Source organism: Atta cephalotes (genome assembly GCF_000143395.1).
Source record: "Atta cephalotes unplaced genomic scaffold scaffold00009, whole genome shotgun sequence".
NCBI classification, from domain to species: Eukaryota; Metazoa; Arthropoda; class Insecta; order Hymenoptera; family Formicidae; genus Atta; species Atta cephalotes.
In genome coordinates, this window is record NW_012130073.1 from 2,983,043 (window position 1) to 3,001,828 (window position 18,786).

Consider the following 18,786-nt stretch of genomic DNA (forward strand, 5'->3'; position numbering starts at 1 on the left):
TCTCTCTCTCGTCGTCGTCGTCGTCGTCGTAGAGTAGAGAGAGAGAGAGAGAGAGAGAGAGAGAGAGAGAGAGAGAGAGAGTAAATGTTTTCTTAACACCATTCGAAGAAATATGTATTAAAATTTAATAAATATTCTTTTTAGTGTGAACAGCAAAAAAACTTGGGTTAGATGGAGAGATAAAAAATTTGTTTGCAGACAAAAGTTTAAGTCACCGCGAATGTTGCAAAAATAGATATATTTTACGCAAGTAATGAGTAACATTATGTAAGAGACGTAAAACGTTTGCGTGCGCACACCGTACGTATGTAAAAAAACATCGAGGTGAGGGTGATGTCATACATTAAATCCTGAAAAGGAAACATCTCCGTGGCGGGGCAAAAAAAGAAACGAGTAAAACATGACGGCTGTAGAGGCTACGGTAGTTCGATTCGGTTCACGTTTTGTCCTGTACCCTTGACATCAATACACGGTGCATTCGTGCCTTGCAGAAATGGTGCAGTTATCGTTCCGTAAGACATTGTTAAGTCTAATTACACGATTCACAACCAGGCGACATGGTTCGACAACAAAGAGTACTTTGCGCTTTAAGATTCTACTTATCTACATTTTATGTCTTTACTTAAAGTGTGATAATGTAAAAACATTGCATTTCATTCGTACCGCTCGCTTGACTGCAAACACGAATAAGATTTTTTTTAAAATAAGTATTTACATGAGAAACAAAATTATAGTCAACATTTTACAAGTCAACAATATTTTATAAATCTCGCTCCCGTACTTCAGAATTATTATTATTATGCCTGATTTAAATTATTTTTAATTTAAGTTAGTACACTAAAAAAAATTATATCAATAGCATTATTTTAATTGAAAATAATTTTGTTACTTTTAATAACATTATTAATGAAACAAATACATTATGCTCTTGTTAAGATTTTCTTTGTTTTATTAATACTATTATTGAATCAACAAGATTTTCATTTTTTTGGAGTGAGATTTCATTTGAAGAAATTTGAAGAGTAACCACAGAAATGAATTGTTTACATATGGAAGTCAAAAAAAATAAAATAATAAAATGTTATTTAATTTAAGGAATTGTGGGAATGTCATTGCTCCTTTAATATCTAACAGATGAAGCTTTTCATTTGGTAATAAATCGTCACAAGAATCGTTCTATCTTTGTTAATTATTGAAGAAAAATAGAATGATGTTTGTGTCGATTTGTGTCATTAAATGGAAAACCACTGTGTCGTCAAAAACTTAAAATAACATGAAAAATATCTCATAGCTATAAATACAAAATGTAGATAAAAACACGAAATAATAAAAAGTAGAAACAATCTAACAATAAATGTATCTTGGTATCAGAAAATATCGTGGAATTAAAATGTAGAGGAAGTTTAACAAATAAACCATTATACGTAGCCGGTTCTTTCATTTCAAGGAACCGGGACAGAAAGAAAGTCTTGGCTAACAATTATAAGGCATAACTCGTAAAGGAAACATGCTTCATTTCGTTCTCTCTGTCTGCCAAAATCGTGAATCAGAACGAAAAGCGTTTTACTGAAGATTAAGGATAGTCTGCGACTCTCTTCTTGGAGGACAAGGTGTATTCATTAAGACTCTACCAGCCGAGAAAGCGAAGCTTTTTTTCAGCGGTGCATACCCTATTCTTACGATCGAACACAATGGATCGTCGTGGGCAGTGGACAGTTGAAAAGGCCCGCTTTTAACGCACTCCCGAGTTTATCGTCCTCGTTTTTGTTCCTGTCCTCGAAGGTGAAAATGACGCGTGCATTTGCGGGTTCAAAATTCGCGCGATGGCAACAAGTGTTTGCGTCGAACGATAATCACTCATTCACGTTCGATTCTCGTCCGAAATTTTAATCGTAAGAATTAAGCGTGACACGCGCCTCTATATTTCGCTGTCTATATTTCGTTTAGTTTACTGACGTCCGACTTGCCAGCGCATTATGCGAACTGAACGAGGCATTGTGAGAAGTGAATGACGGTCGCTCTCTCGAATCGAGTGGAAGGGCATGAGTTCCATAATTAAATCGCAAGAGCACGTTCTTAAATCTAAAAGATACCAAGTAAACATTTGATATTGAAGAAGCAATTTTTCCCTGAATGCAACTTTAATCAGCGAACGAAACTTGAAAAGTGAAAAAGATTGCTCTCTACAATGAAAAAAAAAACATCGTTTATTTGATTAAAGTTAATTTAATTCTGTATTTTTTTGTTGGAGAATGTATGTATAATTTAAATCAAATATAAAATTTGACATACATTTTTCATCGAAAGACAAATTAATGTAGTCAAATGAACAATTTTTTTCTTAATAATAGGAGGAAAGCAATTTGTAATTTTGAGCAAATATACAGAATTAATGGAACTCTACTTCCTCTCACATAGATCTTTGCAGAGATTGTTATGAAAATGTAGGAGTTATAAAGAAAAATACGGAGGAAATGGATAGGTGACTCGAATGACAATAAAAAGCCACGTTAAAAATAGCAATGATTGCTGCTCGATTGTATTATATATACAAACAAGCGTAATTTTTCCTATGTATAGGCGTACATGTATCAAGACATGTATAAATTCATACGTGTAAGTTCATGTAGGAACATCCAATTTTTAGCATCCAAAATTCATTTCGATTATCTACTTATTATTATCCAAAGCAATTTTTGTAAAACTTCACACCAATGGAAATGTAGAGTGACGTAAAGCGATCGATCTTTCAATAATCGGTGGTGATAAATTTTTTAATAAAAATTCACGCATATATCAATTTCAAACACGGAGAAGTAATTCGATAAGTAAATGAAATAGCGAAATTTCTAAGTAAATCAGTATGATAAAGAGTATCTGAAGTTAATACATTTTATTAATATAAAAGGAAACAATAATTACACAAATATAAAATATAAAAGTTTTAAAAAAAGTCAAGCAACACCAACATTTAAAAAAATTAGTTGCTAATCTATTATTCTTGGAGATATCGTAAAATAATTACAGTTCCAAATAGTACTTTTCGTAGTTTCTGTAGGTCTACATAAAGATAAAAAAGTTCCGCATTTTTTATATCAAAAAATCGATCGACCAGATATAAAAATATAACGTTACGATGAGTCATTCAGAGTTACCGCCCAAACGACAAGAGCGATTTCTTATTCCTACTCGTATGTAGATTTTCAAGTATGTAGATTTTGCTACACGATATAACTTTCAACATTTCAATTAATGATAACTTGTAAACAAATCATCGTCCGTGAAACTATATCTTGTCAAAGATTTATCAAGTCTTATCAAGATTTCATGAACAAGATTTATCAATATTTAATGAACAAACTTTTATTCAAGAATAATCTTGAAGTTTTTTAATTGATTACATAAATTTAAGCTTTATTTCAAGTACTTATTGAAGGCTGACATGACGAAAATTTTAACATAAAGAGGAAAGATTATGTGCGGAAGGTAAGTTTAAATAACTGGTTATGTACCGTACCTGATGTTTCAAATCTCATAGTAAAGTTTCAAACCGCTCTCGATAGTCCATTAAACTGTCACTCGGGCTGCGCATTTCTCTTGAAGGGGTCAAAAACTCTCACATCGGCTGTACTCTCAACCATTACCGGAGAGCATTTAGCGACTTGATGGCTTCGACTAAACAACATCCTTGCGTCTTTGGGACACGTTAGCAAAAGACACGTTACATACATGGCGTGAAAGTTTTTTCCCTTATTCGTGAGTGAACCGAGCTCCGAGATCCTTCGATTAGCGAAAAAAAATAAATTGAACGAATTTTCAAGCCAACACATGTTCAGCGAAATTTAATTCAAAGCTTTTTATCTACTTAAATTCTGGGGTTTAAATTCTGACATTGGAAATCGGAACAAGTTCAGGAGAAGCTAGTTATGCAAATTAATTAAAAATTTAACGAACAGGTTACGTGTTCTTTTAGTTCGATTACGTCATGACCGATTATACATCTATGGTCATGACCGTTATTCTCGAAGGTCTGACAAATGAAATAAGTAAATAAACGATGGCATATTTAATTCGAGGGAGTACCGAGAACGTAGGAGTACAACTCAATCGGCAACAATAACACGTCGTAAACTCGATTGCTCCCGATTACTCGATGCAAATTATGCAATTTAAAGATCATATCAGCGAATCGTTCCTTTGCCAAAAGAAGATCTCGAAATATTTCTTCTCGGTATGTCACAAAGTGCAACGTTCTTTCTTAGAAATGCGGTCGTAAAAAAGAATATTCAACATAAACATATGATGAGAGAAAGTCTAACGATCACGAGAATTAGCTTCGTGACAAAAATAAACTGAATTTGAAAGTACGGTCTCTCCGACTGTATGAAAGTATCTAATTTTATAACGGCAGAGATCATCCTGCTTATCCGAGTGTTAAGAGGATTTTAAAGTCATCTGTGTTTCACTGATTATTTTTCAAATAAGTATTTTTCGAATTGCTTTTATAGATTTAAAAATCCTTTTTTATAATTAAACTATAAATGATACAGTCCAAATTAGTTGATATTAAATCAAAAACGAAAAGAAGTTAGAAATTTTTGTGATTAAATTTATTAGAATTCTAGTTGAGATAACCAGAATTTTGGTTATCTCAATTAGATATACACATTTCTATCAAAATCTACTAAAATTCTTATTTTTACCAGAATAATTATATCAATCAGAATTCTAGCTATCTCAAATTCTAGTAGATTTAATTAGAAAATTCTGATTCCTCCATTTTCCATTACTGTTTAATCCAGACCATCTTTTTCAGTGTATAATATTAAAGATAGTTGAAAAATTTATATGTGTGTGATATTGAAAATGTGTATATGCATGTTGAAGTAATAATGTACTACAGTAATGTATCAATGACATGTGTATAGATCTTGAATCGGTAAAACAGACGATTTTAGACTCCCTTTAAAGGTTGCATACGCTGCATGAAAACTGGAAGACATACTGAGAACCCCTGGCACGCACAGGCGCATATAAAGTAATAAGTTTGTCACTCGACACACCCTGGCCGGCGATCATACAAAATTAGGATCGAGTGAGATCTAATGTAATGTAACAGTTATGAAGAGGGGAAAATAAACATCCATAAAAAAAGATATGAGGAAATATAGAAGTACAATTCATAGTAATGCATTCAATTATCTTCATATATTACGATGACATAAACTTTCACGTTTATATCTCTCATCTTGTTTGTCTAATTAATTAAACGCACGAATGTTTATTCTATTTTCGCTTTAGTCCTTGTATAGATATTTGTCTCATTACGTACATATTTTGTTCTCCAATTCTTGTGTTCAATAGTGCATTGTACGTCGGATGAATGCGGTCGAAATCGATATATCCATATTCGCAGGAAATAAAGATTAAAAGCTTACTGTGTTAATGTATATAAACATGTCGCTTTCCTTATACAGTATCTTTACGAAAATACGCGTTGCTTGTGTTTCTTGCGCAATATATAATACAAGGAAAGCTCAACGTGTTAGATTACATTAATCCATAATGAAACATATGAGTTCTGGTAACTCTGGTAATAATTTAAAAAAAGAATTAAAAAAAGAAATTTTCTAGAAAAAAAATTCAACGTATTTATATCGAACAAGATTTAGAATCAACAAATTCTATCAATAATATTTAATTTAATTTAATTTAATTTAATTTAATTTAACTTTTATTTGTATTTCTCAAACAGTGTTACACCAGATTATAGATTAAGAGATAGATTAATAGATTATTATAGATTAAGAATATACTATAAACTTAAAAAATTCTTAAAAAAACTAATAACAAGAACTTTAATGAATCCCAAGACTCATGTTCCTGTTATGAGTTAATTAACTGCTTTCTACATTACACTACATTACACTACTCATTTGCCATGCACGTGTCGAGTTTCATTGCTCGGATTTTCATCGTATTGCAGAGTATCGTATCGATTGTAATAAAATGGAAGATATGTTCTCGATAATAAATAAATGATCGACACATTACGTCGCTGTCTTGATGCTTTCGAAAGATTGTTTACATCGTGCACGGCGTTATAATTTACAACGTTTATTAGCATTGAGTCTTAAATGTGATGACGTGACATTGATCTTTCGCATATACAGAGTAAGATAATTGAATCTTTACAATAAACAGCTGTATATTCTTTGCTGCAATTCGCAATTTAAAGCGTCGATCACGGCCTTTTAAATCCTCTTAAACATCATCATAGCTTCTCTGATTTTCGTCTCGCATCTTCGTCTAATATATTTGTCGTTAAGTAAATATTTCGCAACGACCAATATTGCAGCTTGCGCGAAATGACTTGTGCTTTCGTCTTTGATTTTTCATTATCTGATTAACTCGTAATTTAGATGTAATCTCACTTAACCCTTAGTACATATGATTGGGTCATTATGTCCTGCACATTTCTTTTCTTCGAAAAATTAAATTAATAAATTAATTAAATAAAAGCATCAAATAATCAGTTACAATATTTATATAAAATTTTTTTTAACGAATAATCTTATACTTTTTAAAGAAGTATATGTAAAAATCATTTAATAATTGTGTGCATTTGTTAAAATGATGAAAATTAATGGGGAACACAAATAATCTATCATGTATAGTAAAGAATTGGAAAATCATTGTATATACTAAAAATTAATTTGATGATAATATAAAAATTGTGTATTTCTATGTTATGATTAATCACTACATCAATGGTTCCGTTGTGGTTTAGATTTTAAGGTTCGTTTTCACAATATATGATTATATCTAAAAATTAGAGTTTTATCAATGAAATTCATTCATGAATTTCTTGGTAACCTTTACTTTTTAGATAATCTTGCATAAGGCCTTTTCTTTTTCCACGTCAGGACTGAATTTCTTGCACGGTTTATTTTTTCTCTTTTTCTCACCGACATAAAAAAATAATAAGAAGGATAAGAATAAGAAAATGGACCGTGCAAAGAAGTTCAATCCAGAAAAAAATAAGCCTATTGTGAAGGCTTAAAAGTTCACTACAAAATTATCAACTTAATGATTAACCATAGATAGAAAAATACAGTTTTTATTTTATCGTCAGACTAAGCCCAAGTTAATCAACAAATAAAATATTCACAAGATATATTCTAAGATAGAAAAGATAAATACAAGTTCCGAGAATCATAAAATTGTAAAGAGATGTATTATTTTTCCGGAGAGTCACTTGAACTTATCGGAGAAAATAAGAAGAAAAAAATTGAACGTATGCTGGTCATTCACAGCGCCGAGGAAACAGTAGTAAATTATGACAAATGGCACTTTCATCGGCACCGGACTACTTACTCCGGCACGTTGCTCCGTGCCATACAGATGCTAAATCGGTTGTTCCCATTTCGCGACGCACAGGTGAGAACAGGGGCGGTAACGTTCTCACGTGCGAGTGCGAAAAAGCGGCGTTTTACGGAGCACGCCGAAGGCAGGCGATGGCGACTGATCAATCGTCTCCTTTCTCCATTTATGGACCGCTCACGTCATGTGCTCGACTAGGAGACCTCGCAGCCGCGAATCCAACGTTGTTGACTTCGATTGAGTGTTAACCTTTTGTACTGCCATGTGATTTAATCCGTAACGAGGATACATATTTTTTTGTGATTTAAGGCCCTTCACTTCAACTTACTGCACTGTGTATCAGTTCTGAGAGTTTATCGATAAAAAAAAAGAATAAATCTTATTATAAATATATTTATTGTAAAAAAGAATCTTGTCCGGGGCAGTCAAAATGTTAAAATCAGAAACGAAGATCTTAAGCTCTCAGGTCAGAAGAATGACATATTGAAAAAGATGATATACCTGCACATTTGCTGGATTATATTTGGTAGTTGTAAGTAAATTCTCGTAGACTAGTCTGCGACAATAATAATCGAATATTGTCTGGGAAATATATGTGTGTCATCTATTCAAAATGCCATTCTTTTGATGTTCTTCTGACCTGAAAAGATTTTGGTTTCTAATGATTTTAACATTTTAACTATCCTGGATAAGATTCTTTCTTCTGTCTCAGTTTGAGGAGGCTAACTATGTTTTCCAACAAAATAATATGCAACGTATTTTACATTTTATGTCTGATATACTATTTGTTCTTTCTTTTATTAAATAAAATTTATTTAATTAACTGATGATATACACATTTGTTTGGACAGTGTTTTTATAATATTAGTTTGTTTTAATAACGTTTAGATTTTAATTTTCTATCAAGTATGATCCTCTTTTAATCTTTATTTATGTACTTATTTACGTACTTATTTAATTCTTTTGGCTGAAGAAGTTTATGATTTTAAAACAGCCCCTATAATATTTAATAACATAAACATATTTTATTATTACTTTTCAATTCACTATTATCTCATATTATTTTCTTTATTGTATTATTACTTTACAACGACAAGCTTTAAAAGTATTATATTCCAAATTAGCTATAAAATTATTCCAAATTACTGTACTATTTAAAATTTATTATTTAAAAATGTCACCTAAAGTCACCAAACCCATATGCTTCAATTACGAGTTAAGTTATTATAGGGCATATTCATATATTTATATTATTTCCCTGCATTCGGTTAGCGCAGAAGTATTACTTTATCCTTGTTGTTCACCAAGTGTTAAACAAGGATAAATGAATGCATCCTTTAAATTTTAATGACTGCGTTCAGCAGAAAAAAGTTTTATAATTGTTGTAAGATTCTTTAATATAATTTGTTTATATATCTAAATCCCTGAGGAACAAAGGGCATAAATCAATTATATTAAAGACTTACAAAGCTGCAAAACTTTTTTTTTCTGTTGAACGCAGCCCACGATTTAATCAACGTTCCTTGCTTACCAGTTATGTAATTTTATTTTATCCAGCAAAAAACTCTGGTTATACAAGGTTAAAGGTGAATTAATTTGAATTCATATTGCTCCATCTTTTCCTCAATTATAATTCAACTTTAACAGAGAACAGCACATAAAGAGCATCTTAATTTTAATACAAGTGTCAACAATTCCTAAAATATAATGAATGTTATAAAAGTCATTCTTGATGTAATCTTTAAAGCGATAAATAACACTTAATAACGGTAAATTTTTTGTACAAAATATATCCAGTCTTATTCTTTTATCAATAAACGTTTATCAACATTCTATGAAATCAGCTACTCGTGCATCACTTTGGGAGGAGAAAAAAATCGAGTTTTTCCGTCTCCGTTTTAATTTTAGCACTTAATAAAGTGGAGGACAAACATAATCAAGTATCTATAAATAACGTGAAAGTCACGGAAAGTAGCCGGAAAATTGGATGAAGGTTAGGTGCGTTTGGAATGATTAGATGTTGTCGCGGGCGACTTTAGACATCGACATTGTCGCCGTCGTCGAACGCTTACCTTGGGATTGCCGTTGCCGAGCCAGGGAATAACATTGTCGATGAACATGCCGATGTCCTGGCACTCGATGCTCTTGCTCAAATCGCCGAGGAAATTGAGCAGTGCGATGCCGACGTTGAGCTTCTTCTTGATATCCGTCGTTGACAGGAGCGGCATGAAGCCGTCCATATCACGCGGATTCACCGCCATGGTCGGGCGGAGATGCTAGACGTCGCACGTCGCCCCGTCACGTCGCCGTCGTCGTGGCTGCGCACGTCGTTCTCGTCGCCGCCTCCTGTAGATGATCTCACCCGCGGGTTGCCTCTCGATCACAAAACGGGACAAGGACGATACGCGGAGAGGTGTTTCTCACTCGCGCACGTCAACACACATTACCTCGCCGCGGAAAACGGAGATATCGCGTCCTTCGTCATGCCAGCGAGATGAGGTCGGTTCTCGCGACGAAAAGGAAACAACAGGAGGATTATCGCGAGTCCGCCGGTACCGACGAAGTCTGCACGATTTAATCACTGCGACACTCGTCGTTGCCGCCGCCACCGCCGTTCGCCGTAAGTAACGTTCGTACGTGCGGCACGATCGCCAAGCGAACCTGGTTATTCACCGAACGATTCTCGTATTGCACACACTACACGCCGATTAATGTCCGTCGTCGTTGTTGTTGAGACGCTCAGTCGAACGCCGTAGTCCGTACACACCGCAACTACCCGAACACGAACGCGGCGAAACGAGGGATCATCGGCACCGTGCACGCGACGCCATTTTCGTTTCCCCATCATAGCGGTTGGTGTTCGTTGCGCCGCTGCACGCTGCGCGCGCCGCCACTCAGCCGCCGAGCGAACTACGTTTCAAACGGTCGCGTCTGGTAACTGTCGTTTGAATTGCGTCGCATCGTGTCGCGTCGTCCCACGGCCGTTGTGCATTGCCGCGTATTATATTGTTGCGTTTCGCATCTGCTTGGCTACTCTTGTATGTTGTATCTCATTATGCGGTCGTTATCATGATATAAAGACATCATAATCGTTATAAGTTCATAACGACAGTTGTGCAGTTTTTTTTACTATCCCTAATAAAAATAAAAATCAGAGCGTAAGTCACAAATGTAATGGGAGACCCAGCAAACGAGAATGGATTAAAATGAATTGAAATGTTTTTCTATCCGAATGCGTATTTTAAATAGCGAATATTTTTTTTTGGATTTAATTGGATTTAATTGGATGCAATTGGATTCAATTGGATGCAATTGGATTGAAAAACTGCATTTTCTATTCAAAATTTTGAATTAAACATTTTGAATTAAATATTCACAAATGTGTTCATGTGCACAGAAAAAGCTAATATTATTTTTAGATCAAAGACAATATTTCTGGAAATCTGAATCCAATTCAATTCATTCTCGTTTGCCGGGAAATAACAGAAGCGTAAACTTCTAGAAGGTGAAAATTGAAACATCAAAATATAAAAGAAGCGTAAGTGCTTCTTTTACATTTCATTGTTCTAATTTTCCTTCTAAAAGTTTCATTTACGCTTCTGTTACTTCCCAGCAAACGAAAATGGATTGAAATGGATTGAAATGAATTGAAATGGATTTCGATTTTCAGAAATATTGATTCATGTTAAAATGAATGCTTCTATTACTCTCCCATTATATTCGATTTACGCTCCGATTTTTCATCGGGGATATAAAATACTGCGCAATGATTGTCGTTATGAACATATAATGACAGAATTCCACTGTCGCATCGTTGTATCCGGACGTTTATTCGTTTTTCGCGAGATTAATTGTAGAATCGTTCCTCTGATTTTCTGGACGATGGCGGCGATCATGGCGTATCCAATCGATTTAAATTCAAGTGAACAATGAGGTCAGTCAAAGTGACTCGAGAAAAATTATTAAAAGAAAAAACCGTAAATAATTTAACATGGTAATTGATGCATGAAAATAATACAATTAATAATTGATAGGTTTTACATCAAAATAATGCAACAATTAATTAAGAATTGGAATAATACAATTGTAATAATTGAAGTAATATAATTAAGTTAATTAATTGTTGCATAATTTTATTCACACTGATCCCATATTTTCTGTTCTTTCCTTTCAAAGTTTAATATCGTGTCATAACTTATTAATAAAAATGCAGGAGAGATCAATTACATATATATCTTGAAATGAAATGAAAATTATAAAAATGAGCAAATTCATTGTTAAACGATTAATTACGAACATTCTAGTAAATTTGTTCACTTTTGTAATTTTCATTTCGTTTCAAAATATACGATCGATCCTCTGATTTGATGTACGTTGAATGAGGCCATGATAAAGGTATTTATCGCTTATCCCTTTTTCAGAAACGCAATGGCGATTACATCAGATTATATCTCGCGAGAATAGTGCAGCGTGAAGTTGCATTCGTACGAACTGCGGCCAGTCATTCGATTTGTATTCGAACGGTTTCGATAGGTGAATCATATTCGTTAGACGCGCGTTTCTGCGTACGCTTTTCGTAATGATGTTTTAATGGAGGATAATGATGTATATATACATAGTTACATTCACATATACAATATTAGGTATATACAATACATTTTGTTATCGCTATCGCTGTGCGTCCCCGCTCGCTGTATCGTCGTTACTGAAAAACACGGGACAAAAAATACATCTCGCGAGCGCGACGACGCTGTGATTATGTGGAATTTCGACGAACGATCTTCAGCCTTCGATATTCCGCCGTTTAATAAAATTCTTATATAATCTTTATTCATACGAAGTTATACACTATTAGATGAACAGAGGAACAATCCCTTGAGTTAAATAATATTTTGTTTTTAACCTTCACACTGAGAGAAAAATGCATAAATTTTGATAAATATTTGAATAATGCCAGTTGAATATTTACGTAAACATTTATTTGGTATGAGAATCATTAATTTGATTCAACTATTATTATATTTTTTTTAGCAAATATTTATTTTCCGTAAGTGAATGTTATATTAATAATATTCAAATAATTATTTGGTACATTTTTCTCTCAGTATGTATGTGTGTCAAAATTTAATTAATTCCTATAATTAGTTTCAAAGTAAATATTAATGTATATACATTTAGTAAACAACTAAATTTGTGTCAAATTTAATACATTTTCTTGAGTTAAATCGTTTAACTTCATTATTTTAATTAAATTAAACATATTAAATAGAAGCAGTGGCGACTTATAGAAATTAAAACTAACTCAAATTGTGGATATAATTTGGCATTATGAATATAACAGTGCACGTTACAACCTATATATATGAATAGAAAGTGCGAGCGAAATAATTAAGATCGGCAAAAAGACATCATGGCGTCTCATTTTCATTCTTTTTTCTATGATTTTTGAGCGAATAATTCAAATGAGCGAATTACGCTTGTCGTTTTTTGTACGTATATGAAAATATTCGGCGCCAACTTTAATATTAAAGCGCGATCACGAATAGATTGATTATATGTTACAGAAGAGTGGCAATAATGATATCTGCGTGAGCCTGTCTGTACGTGTATAACATACAACATTTTTTGATAGCGAAATCTGGGATATGTCCCACTTAGCGTTAGCAACAAAGCTCGCGTGCATCATTTTATCTTTGTTCAATATTTTATAAACAAGGATGAAATGATGCTTGCGAACATTGCGTACGCCAAGTGGAGCATACTCCTAATAACTGCAACACTATTTGTAATTAAATAATGTTGTATATTCACACGATATACACAGAGAGATCCTTTGACAAGTCGCGAGTCATAAAACAATCCTTTAAGAAGCATAATTGCCACCTTATAAAAATTGACGAATGCTGTATGAAAAGTGTCAATTAACGCCGGTTACAGAATTACGCTCAAAATAAATAAGATCTGTATGTGTATAAATATAACTTAATTTATATATAAATAATTTGTATATATATTATTAATTTATATTATATATATATTACTCTCTTTATAAATAGCATATTGCATGCATCCTTTGCACTAATGTTTTTCGTTTGACAATTGGAAAATCCAAAACTGAATGTCTAAAATTGCTAAGAGCTATATCACAATACGCAGCAATAAAAATGATGGAGCTACATTTAAATTTCACTCATCCCGAGTGTCTGAATTCGTTCGCGTAAGCCTTCAATCTATTATTATTACTATCATCGAGTATCCAGACTATTTTGTTCATAACTCGTTAATAACTTGTATAACATTCGCTTTTCGCATAGCAATCTCGGGACAGCCATAAGATATTTTATTGACAGGCACGCCTCGCGTTAGAACGAAAAATATTAAAAAATATCTTGTTCAATCTGATTAGAATGAATACTGTCTTACTATCGCGAAGCTTCGTATATGAAACAGCATGATTGCCAAAAAGCCGTGAAAATCCTGATCTGTGCTCAAAATGTGCTGTCATTGATCGAATGTACAGCTTCGCGTAACGAATTATATTAATGAAATTCAAAACGAGTTCTCTTCAGGTATTTACGATGCCAACAGTATGTTTTGCACACAGACTTATGTACGTTTAGAATTGTTATTATTATGCTACGCTTATATATACAGTATGTTCCGCATTAAAGATAATCTGACCATCGCAGTCATAATTGGCATCTTGTAACTTTCTATATATGTTTTTTTTCTTTCGGTGGTATGCTTCGCGAATAACTTAGTGGACTGACCGATCATATTTTGACGAAAAAGAGATAGAGATAGACAAGGAAGTGCTTATCCTGCGTCCATTTCTACCAACAAATTAACTTTAATCTCGGGTTAACTTACTTTTTATCTTTTCTAGTTAAAAAAATTAGAAAAAGATAAAGAAATAAATTAAATCAAAAGTTAATTTACATTACTAGAAATGGATCTTATTAAAGTTATCTTCTTGAGTTATCTTTGAACGTAGCGTGGTGAATGTAACCCTTGTTTTGTTTCTAATTTGTCTAAATTGTTTGATATTTCGCTATGATAGCACAATATTCTAATATATTTGTTAAACGCTCCGAGAGATTTTAACGTGATAATAGTCGCATATAAAGGCAAGCAAAAAATAGTCGATGCGACTTGGAATAAATTTGTGTATGAGTATCTAGATTAAACTACACAGTATCCTAGAAAAGTAACTACATATTGCTTTCTCAGCGACTGATGTTTCATAGTTTTACCAAATCTTAAATGTTAAAGATTTTATAGAATAAATTCGAAAACACTCTCTTCACAAGCTGAGATATTATATAAGCGTATCCACAAAAAATGACATTAGGCTTTGTAGTGCCCGAGAAGCTAATGAGACATTTTTAACGCAAGTTTTGAATTGACTAAAAGCTTTAACCGATTATATTTTCTAAGCATATAAATATTTCTAAGCATATAAATATTACTTTTCTAACTAATAATAACTTGATAATATCTAGTAAAACCCATAAATAATGTAGAATCTGACAATTACTTGGAAATACAACCTTTTCTTTGCCCTGCTTTGTCCTATATCACATACAATAGAAAAATCTGCGACACACAATAGACAGAAACATAATATGATAATGCAGTAGCGTAACAAAAATGAGATGTATCTTAATTATGTTACCGATTTATAATCTTGAACACTTTCTATTGTTGAATCTTTGCCACTTTGTCGTGCAAATTCCTCTGCGATAAGGCTATTGTTGCTGTAATTGTTGCAACAACGGACATACTTCGACTAAGGGAGTTCCCAGAATCTCTTGGCATACTTGATTCATGTCCGGCTCCATCATGAGTGAAGAGATTTGATCCTCTGTTAGCATCTCCACGCTAATTGCAAATTTGATAAGAAAAAGAAAAATTAAGATATTGTTGATTGATGAGAATATAGCAGTATAAACTTACCTAGCTAAACTTTCGCTGTCCGACGTCTCCTCATCAGCATTGAGATAGCTCATTGTTTTTTCTAACGGACTTGGGACTTTCTTTCCTTTAACTTCCGACTTTTCAGACTTGTCAGACTTATCCTTGTCTCTCTCCGCTGTCTTTGGTTCGCTGGAACGTCGTTCCGTTAAGCTAGATATGTTTAGCATCATCATGCCGTGATTGAGTAATTCTTTAACACGCTCCCCGGTACCGCCACTCCACAACATATCGAGAGATTGTCTTCTACTTGAATTCGCTGAAATAACAATGTTAACATATAAATCTACATCTCACAATATATGAAATTTATCAAAGACCCACACATTCATCCACTTACTGGAACTACCACCACTAGTTTCACCACCGGCTGAACTTCTAGTTATCCAATTAGCTAAGCTACCATCGAGCTTGCTTCTATTTTTTACTGACGGACTTCTCGTAACTTCGGCTTTCTTCTCTTCGCTTAAGGTAACTTCATTTACTTTCGACATTGTGGGTAAAGATTTTTGCGTTACTAATCTCCTTCGGCTAGTTTGTTCTTTCGGCGGTTCGCTGGTAGCATTAATTGTCTGAGCAAGTTCTGGACTTAGATCCATCGGTAGCGGTTTGTAGGGAATTTGATCTTCCTCATCGGAATACACGTCATTATTGTAATAAACTTCATCCGGCGAATTGTTCAGGCTAATTTCCGTCCACTCCTCTCCGTTTTGAGAATTAGTAGAATTATTCTTGCGATCGTTTACGGGCGTTTGAATTTTAACTCTCTTTTCAACCGGAGATATAATGCCCGACAAATCCGTCAGGCCTGGTGCAGAAGAACTTGTATGATTTAGAGATACGATATGTTTCGAGTCGGTCGCAGCAATGCTTCGTGGACGGTCCCGTTTTATGTATTTACGAGGTTCTGTGGATGAAAGATTCAGATTATTTAGGCCCAGGTACTCCGACGATGAATCTCTCTCGATCTGAAAAAAAAGAATTATTTATCGATTAATGAAATTAAGAAGTACGATTTGCCAGAAATGTATACTTACTCTTGTAGGCATGGGACATGGCACGTTCGGACTCATCTTATCGGGAAGGCGTAAGTATTCGTCACTAGTGTAATCCGTGCTGTCTGGAGAACCAGTTACACTGGAATCTGTTGGAGTTGCCGTATTAATTTGCGCAGCGGAGCGATCGGGCGCATCTTGTATACTCTTATCATATTCGTCTATACCATCGTATCTTCTTGTCTATTAGCAAAAGTATAATGAAAATTTTACACAGTTTGAATCACATTATATTCACACAAGTCTATATTTATACCCTGTGAATTTCGTCGCTGATCTTTTCTAAATTTCGTAATGCTTCCGCGTACGAAGCTTTTGCTTCACCAACTGATCTCTCCAGTGCACTGACTTTCATCTTTTGTTCCTCCAACATTTGATTAAAGTGCGCTTTCATCTCATAGTAAGGCCTATGTGATTATGTAATATTTCATTAAGTTAGAACTATGTAAAAATGATATGTTTTTACAATCAGCATTTGAATGTAATATAATATATTTATGCATAAGAATTTGTTGCATGGCAATTTGATTAGGAAGAAGCAATTTGATAAATTTTGTGTGCAGTACATCTATCGTGAAAGGATCAATAAAAAAATCTAGCAAATTGTACATTCGAAATATTCTCAAAAATATAATTATAATAATTCATGCACAATCAGGATGATGATTAAAATAAATAAATGGAGTTCGAAACACACTCAAAATAAATGTCGTGTATTTAAAAAAATAAAAAAGAATATCTATCCTACTTACAACATGAGCAAGTTGTGCCTGTAGGCGATACTGTTTATCAGAAGCAAGCTGCGGCGTGCACCCATACTGCCAACATGAACATATAACCAAAACACATAAATACCATAAGTGGTCTATAGAAAACAACATAAACGTAATAATCATTCGAAAGTAATTCGATGATTATTTAAGTAGAGATAAAATATGTCTATAGCAATAGGAAGAAACAATAAGAGGTTTTGTATATAAAACATTTATCGTGTTCCGATTAACTTGGTTGTATACAAGGTTTTTTAGCTCTTCAAAAAGTGGTTCATATAAAAAAAATAACTATATGCGATAATTTCATGCATTATAAAAAAACCATTGGGAAGGTAGGTATATTCGAGCTCCATTAATGAGAAGAGGGCGGCAGGTTCCTTACGTACCTAGATTTAGCAATAGTACGCTTCAATTCACGCTGCAACCTTTGAACTTCGTGTTCCGCTTTGTGATATAACACAGTTGTGTGCCTGTGTTCAGCTTCAGAGAGAGCTCTCTCATGCTCCGACTCATTAACTCGCGACGTAGCATGATTCAACATTTCCTATAATATATTTCATTACTTGCGTAATACCTTGCATATAATTTTTCTCAAGACTTGACCTTGAAGAGTCTTACTTGCCAAGCGTGATCAAAACATCTTCCTTCGGTCCGTAGTCCTTCCTCGGCTAAGTAAACCATTTCTTTAGCTGCCGAATGTTGACTGTTGGCTCTCTCAAATCTAATCGCAGCCTTCTGCGTTTCTTGTAATGCCTGAAATAAAAATGTTTATATATATATATATATATATATATATATATATATATTTATAAATCTAAGATAGAAATGTAATAGTTATCTAGATATAAATATACTTACCTCTTTTGCTTTAAACCTAGCGTCATAGTATGGTCTGGATTTTTCAATGCAAGCTCCAAGTTTCTTAGCCAAAGTGTCAATCTTAATTGTTGATTCACAGAGTAATTCTCTAAAGGTTGCTCTTGCTTCCTAAACATGAAATAAAATTCCTTATTAGACGGAAAGAATAGAATATAAGATGTATAAGATGTATACATTTCCTACAATCTCAAATCAAGCCACAATCTCAAATTAAAAATTATTTCTTTGAAGCCATCATGGACTGTGCTGTTAAGATCATCGTTTCAAATCATTATCCATTTATATGTATCTTACACAGCAATCATCTCAATGAAATCTAATCGCAACCAGTTTCAAAACTTGTCGGCAATTTTGTTCCTCAAGCATCATTCATATATATTGTATATCGCAATGCGAAATCTAGACAGGCAAGGGACAATTACAAATGCAAGGTCATGCTTTAATAAAAATTAGTACTTACATCTAAATCAACTTCTAGTTTATTAATATCGTCCGTAGCTGTGTTTAATTTTTCAAGTTCAATCTGAAATAAAAAATCATACATTTCATTTCAGAAAACATATTAAATCAGATATCATTTAAAAAAAAGTATTTTTTATTTTATATGCTATAATACAAAAAGTTATACACAAATTTTAAACATACGCGAATTTTTTATTCGAGCAAACAATCTACGTTTCATTTCCCCCTCCTTAAAAATATTTATATATGAAAATTAATTT

At 33.3% G+C, this 18,786-nt stretch overlaps 2 protein-coding genes across 2 annotated transcripts in view; both read right to left on the reverse strand.

Moving 5' to 3' along the window:
* Window positions 1-9,644, reverse strand: part of LOC105627495 (CLIP-associating protein 1-A) — a 42,024-nt gene extending 32,380 nt beyond the window's left edge. Inside the window, exon 1 of the mRNA XM_012208775.1 lies at window positions 9,456-9,644. Coding sequence (XP_012064165.1) covers window positions 9,456-9,644 — 189 coding nt within the window. The remainder of the gene's footprint in view (window positions 1-9,455) is intronic.
* A 5,487-nt stretch (window positions 9,645-15,131) lies between these two features.
* Window positions 15,132-18,786, reverse strand: part of LOC105627497 — a 4,284-nt gene continuing 629 nt past the window's right edge. The window contains exons 2-11 of the mRNA XM_012208776.1: window positions 18,525-18,587; window positions 18,044-18,172; window positions 17,804-17,938; window positions 17,572-17,729; window positions 17,165-17,230; window positions 16,669-16,819; window positions 16,395-16,595; window positions 15,698-16,325; window positions 15,340-15,616; window positions 15,132-15,264 (exon numbers count right to left, since the gene is read on the reverse strand). Of these exons, the coding sequence (XP_012064166.1) occupies window positions 15,132-15,264; window positions 15,340-15,616; window positions 15,698-16,325; window positions 16,395-16,595; window positions 16,669-16,819; window positions 17,165-17,230; window positions 17,572-17,729; window positions 17,804-17,938; window positions 18,044-18,172; window positions 18,525-18,587 (1,941 nt within the window). The remainder of the gene's footprint in view (window positions 15,265-15,339; window positions 15,617-15,697; window positions 16,326-16,394; window positions 16,596-16,668; window positions 16,820-17,164; window positions 17,231-17,571; window positions 17,730-17,803; window positions 17,939-18,043; window positions 18,173-18,524; window positions 18,588-18,786) is intronic.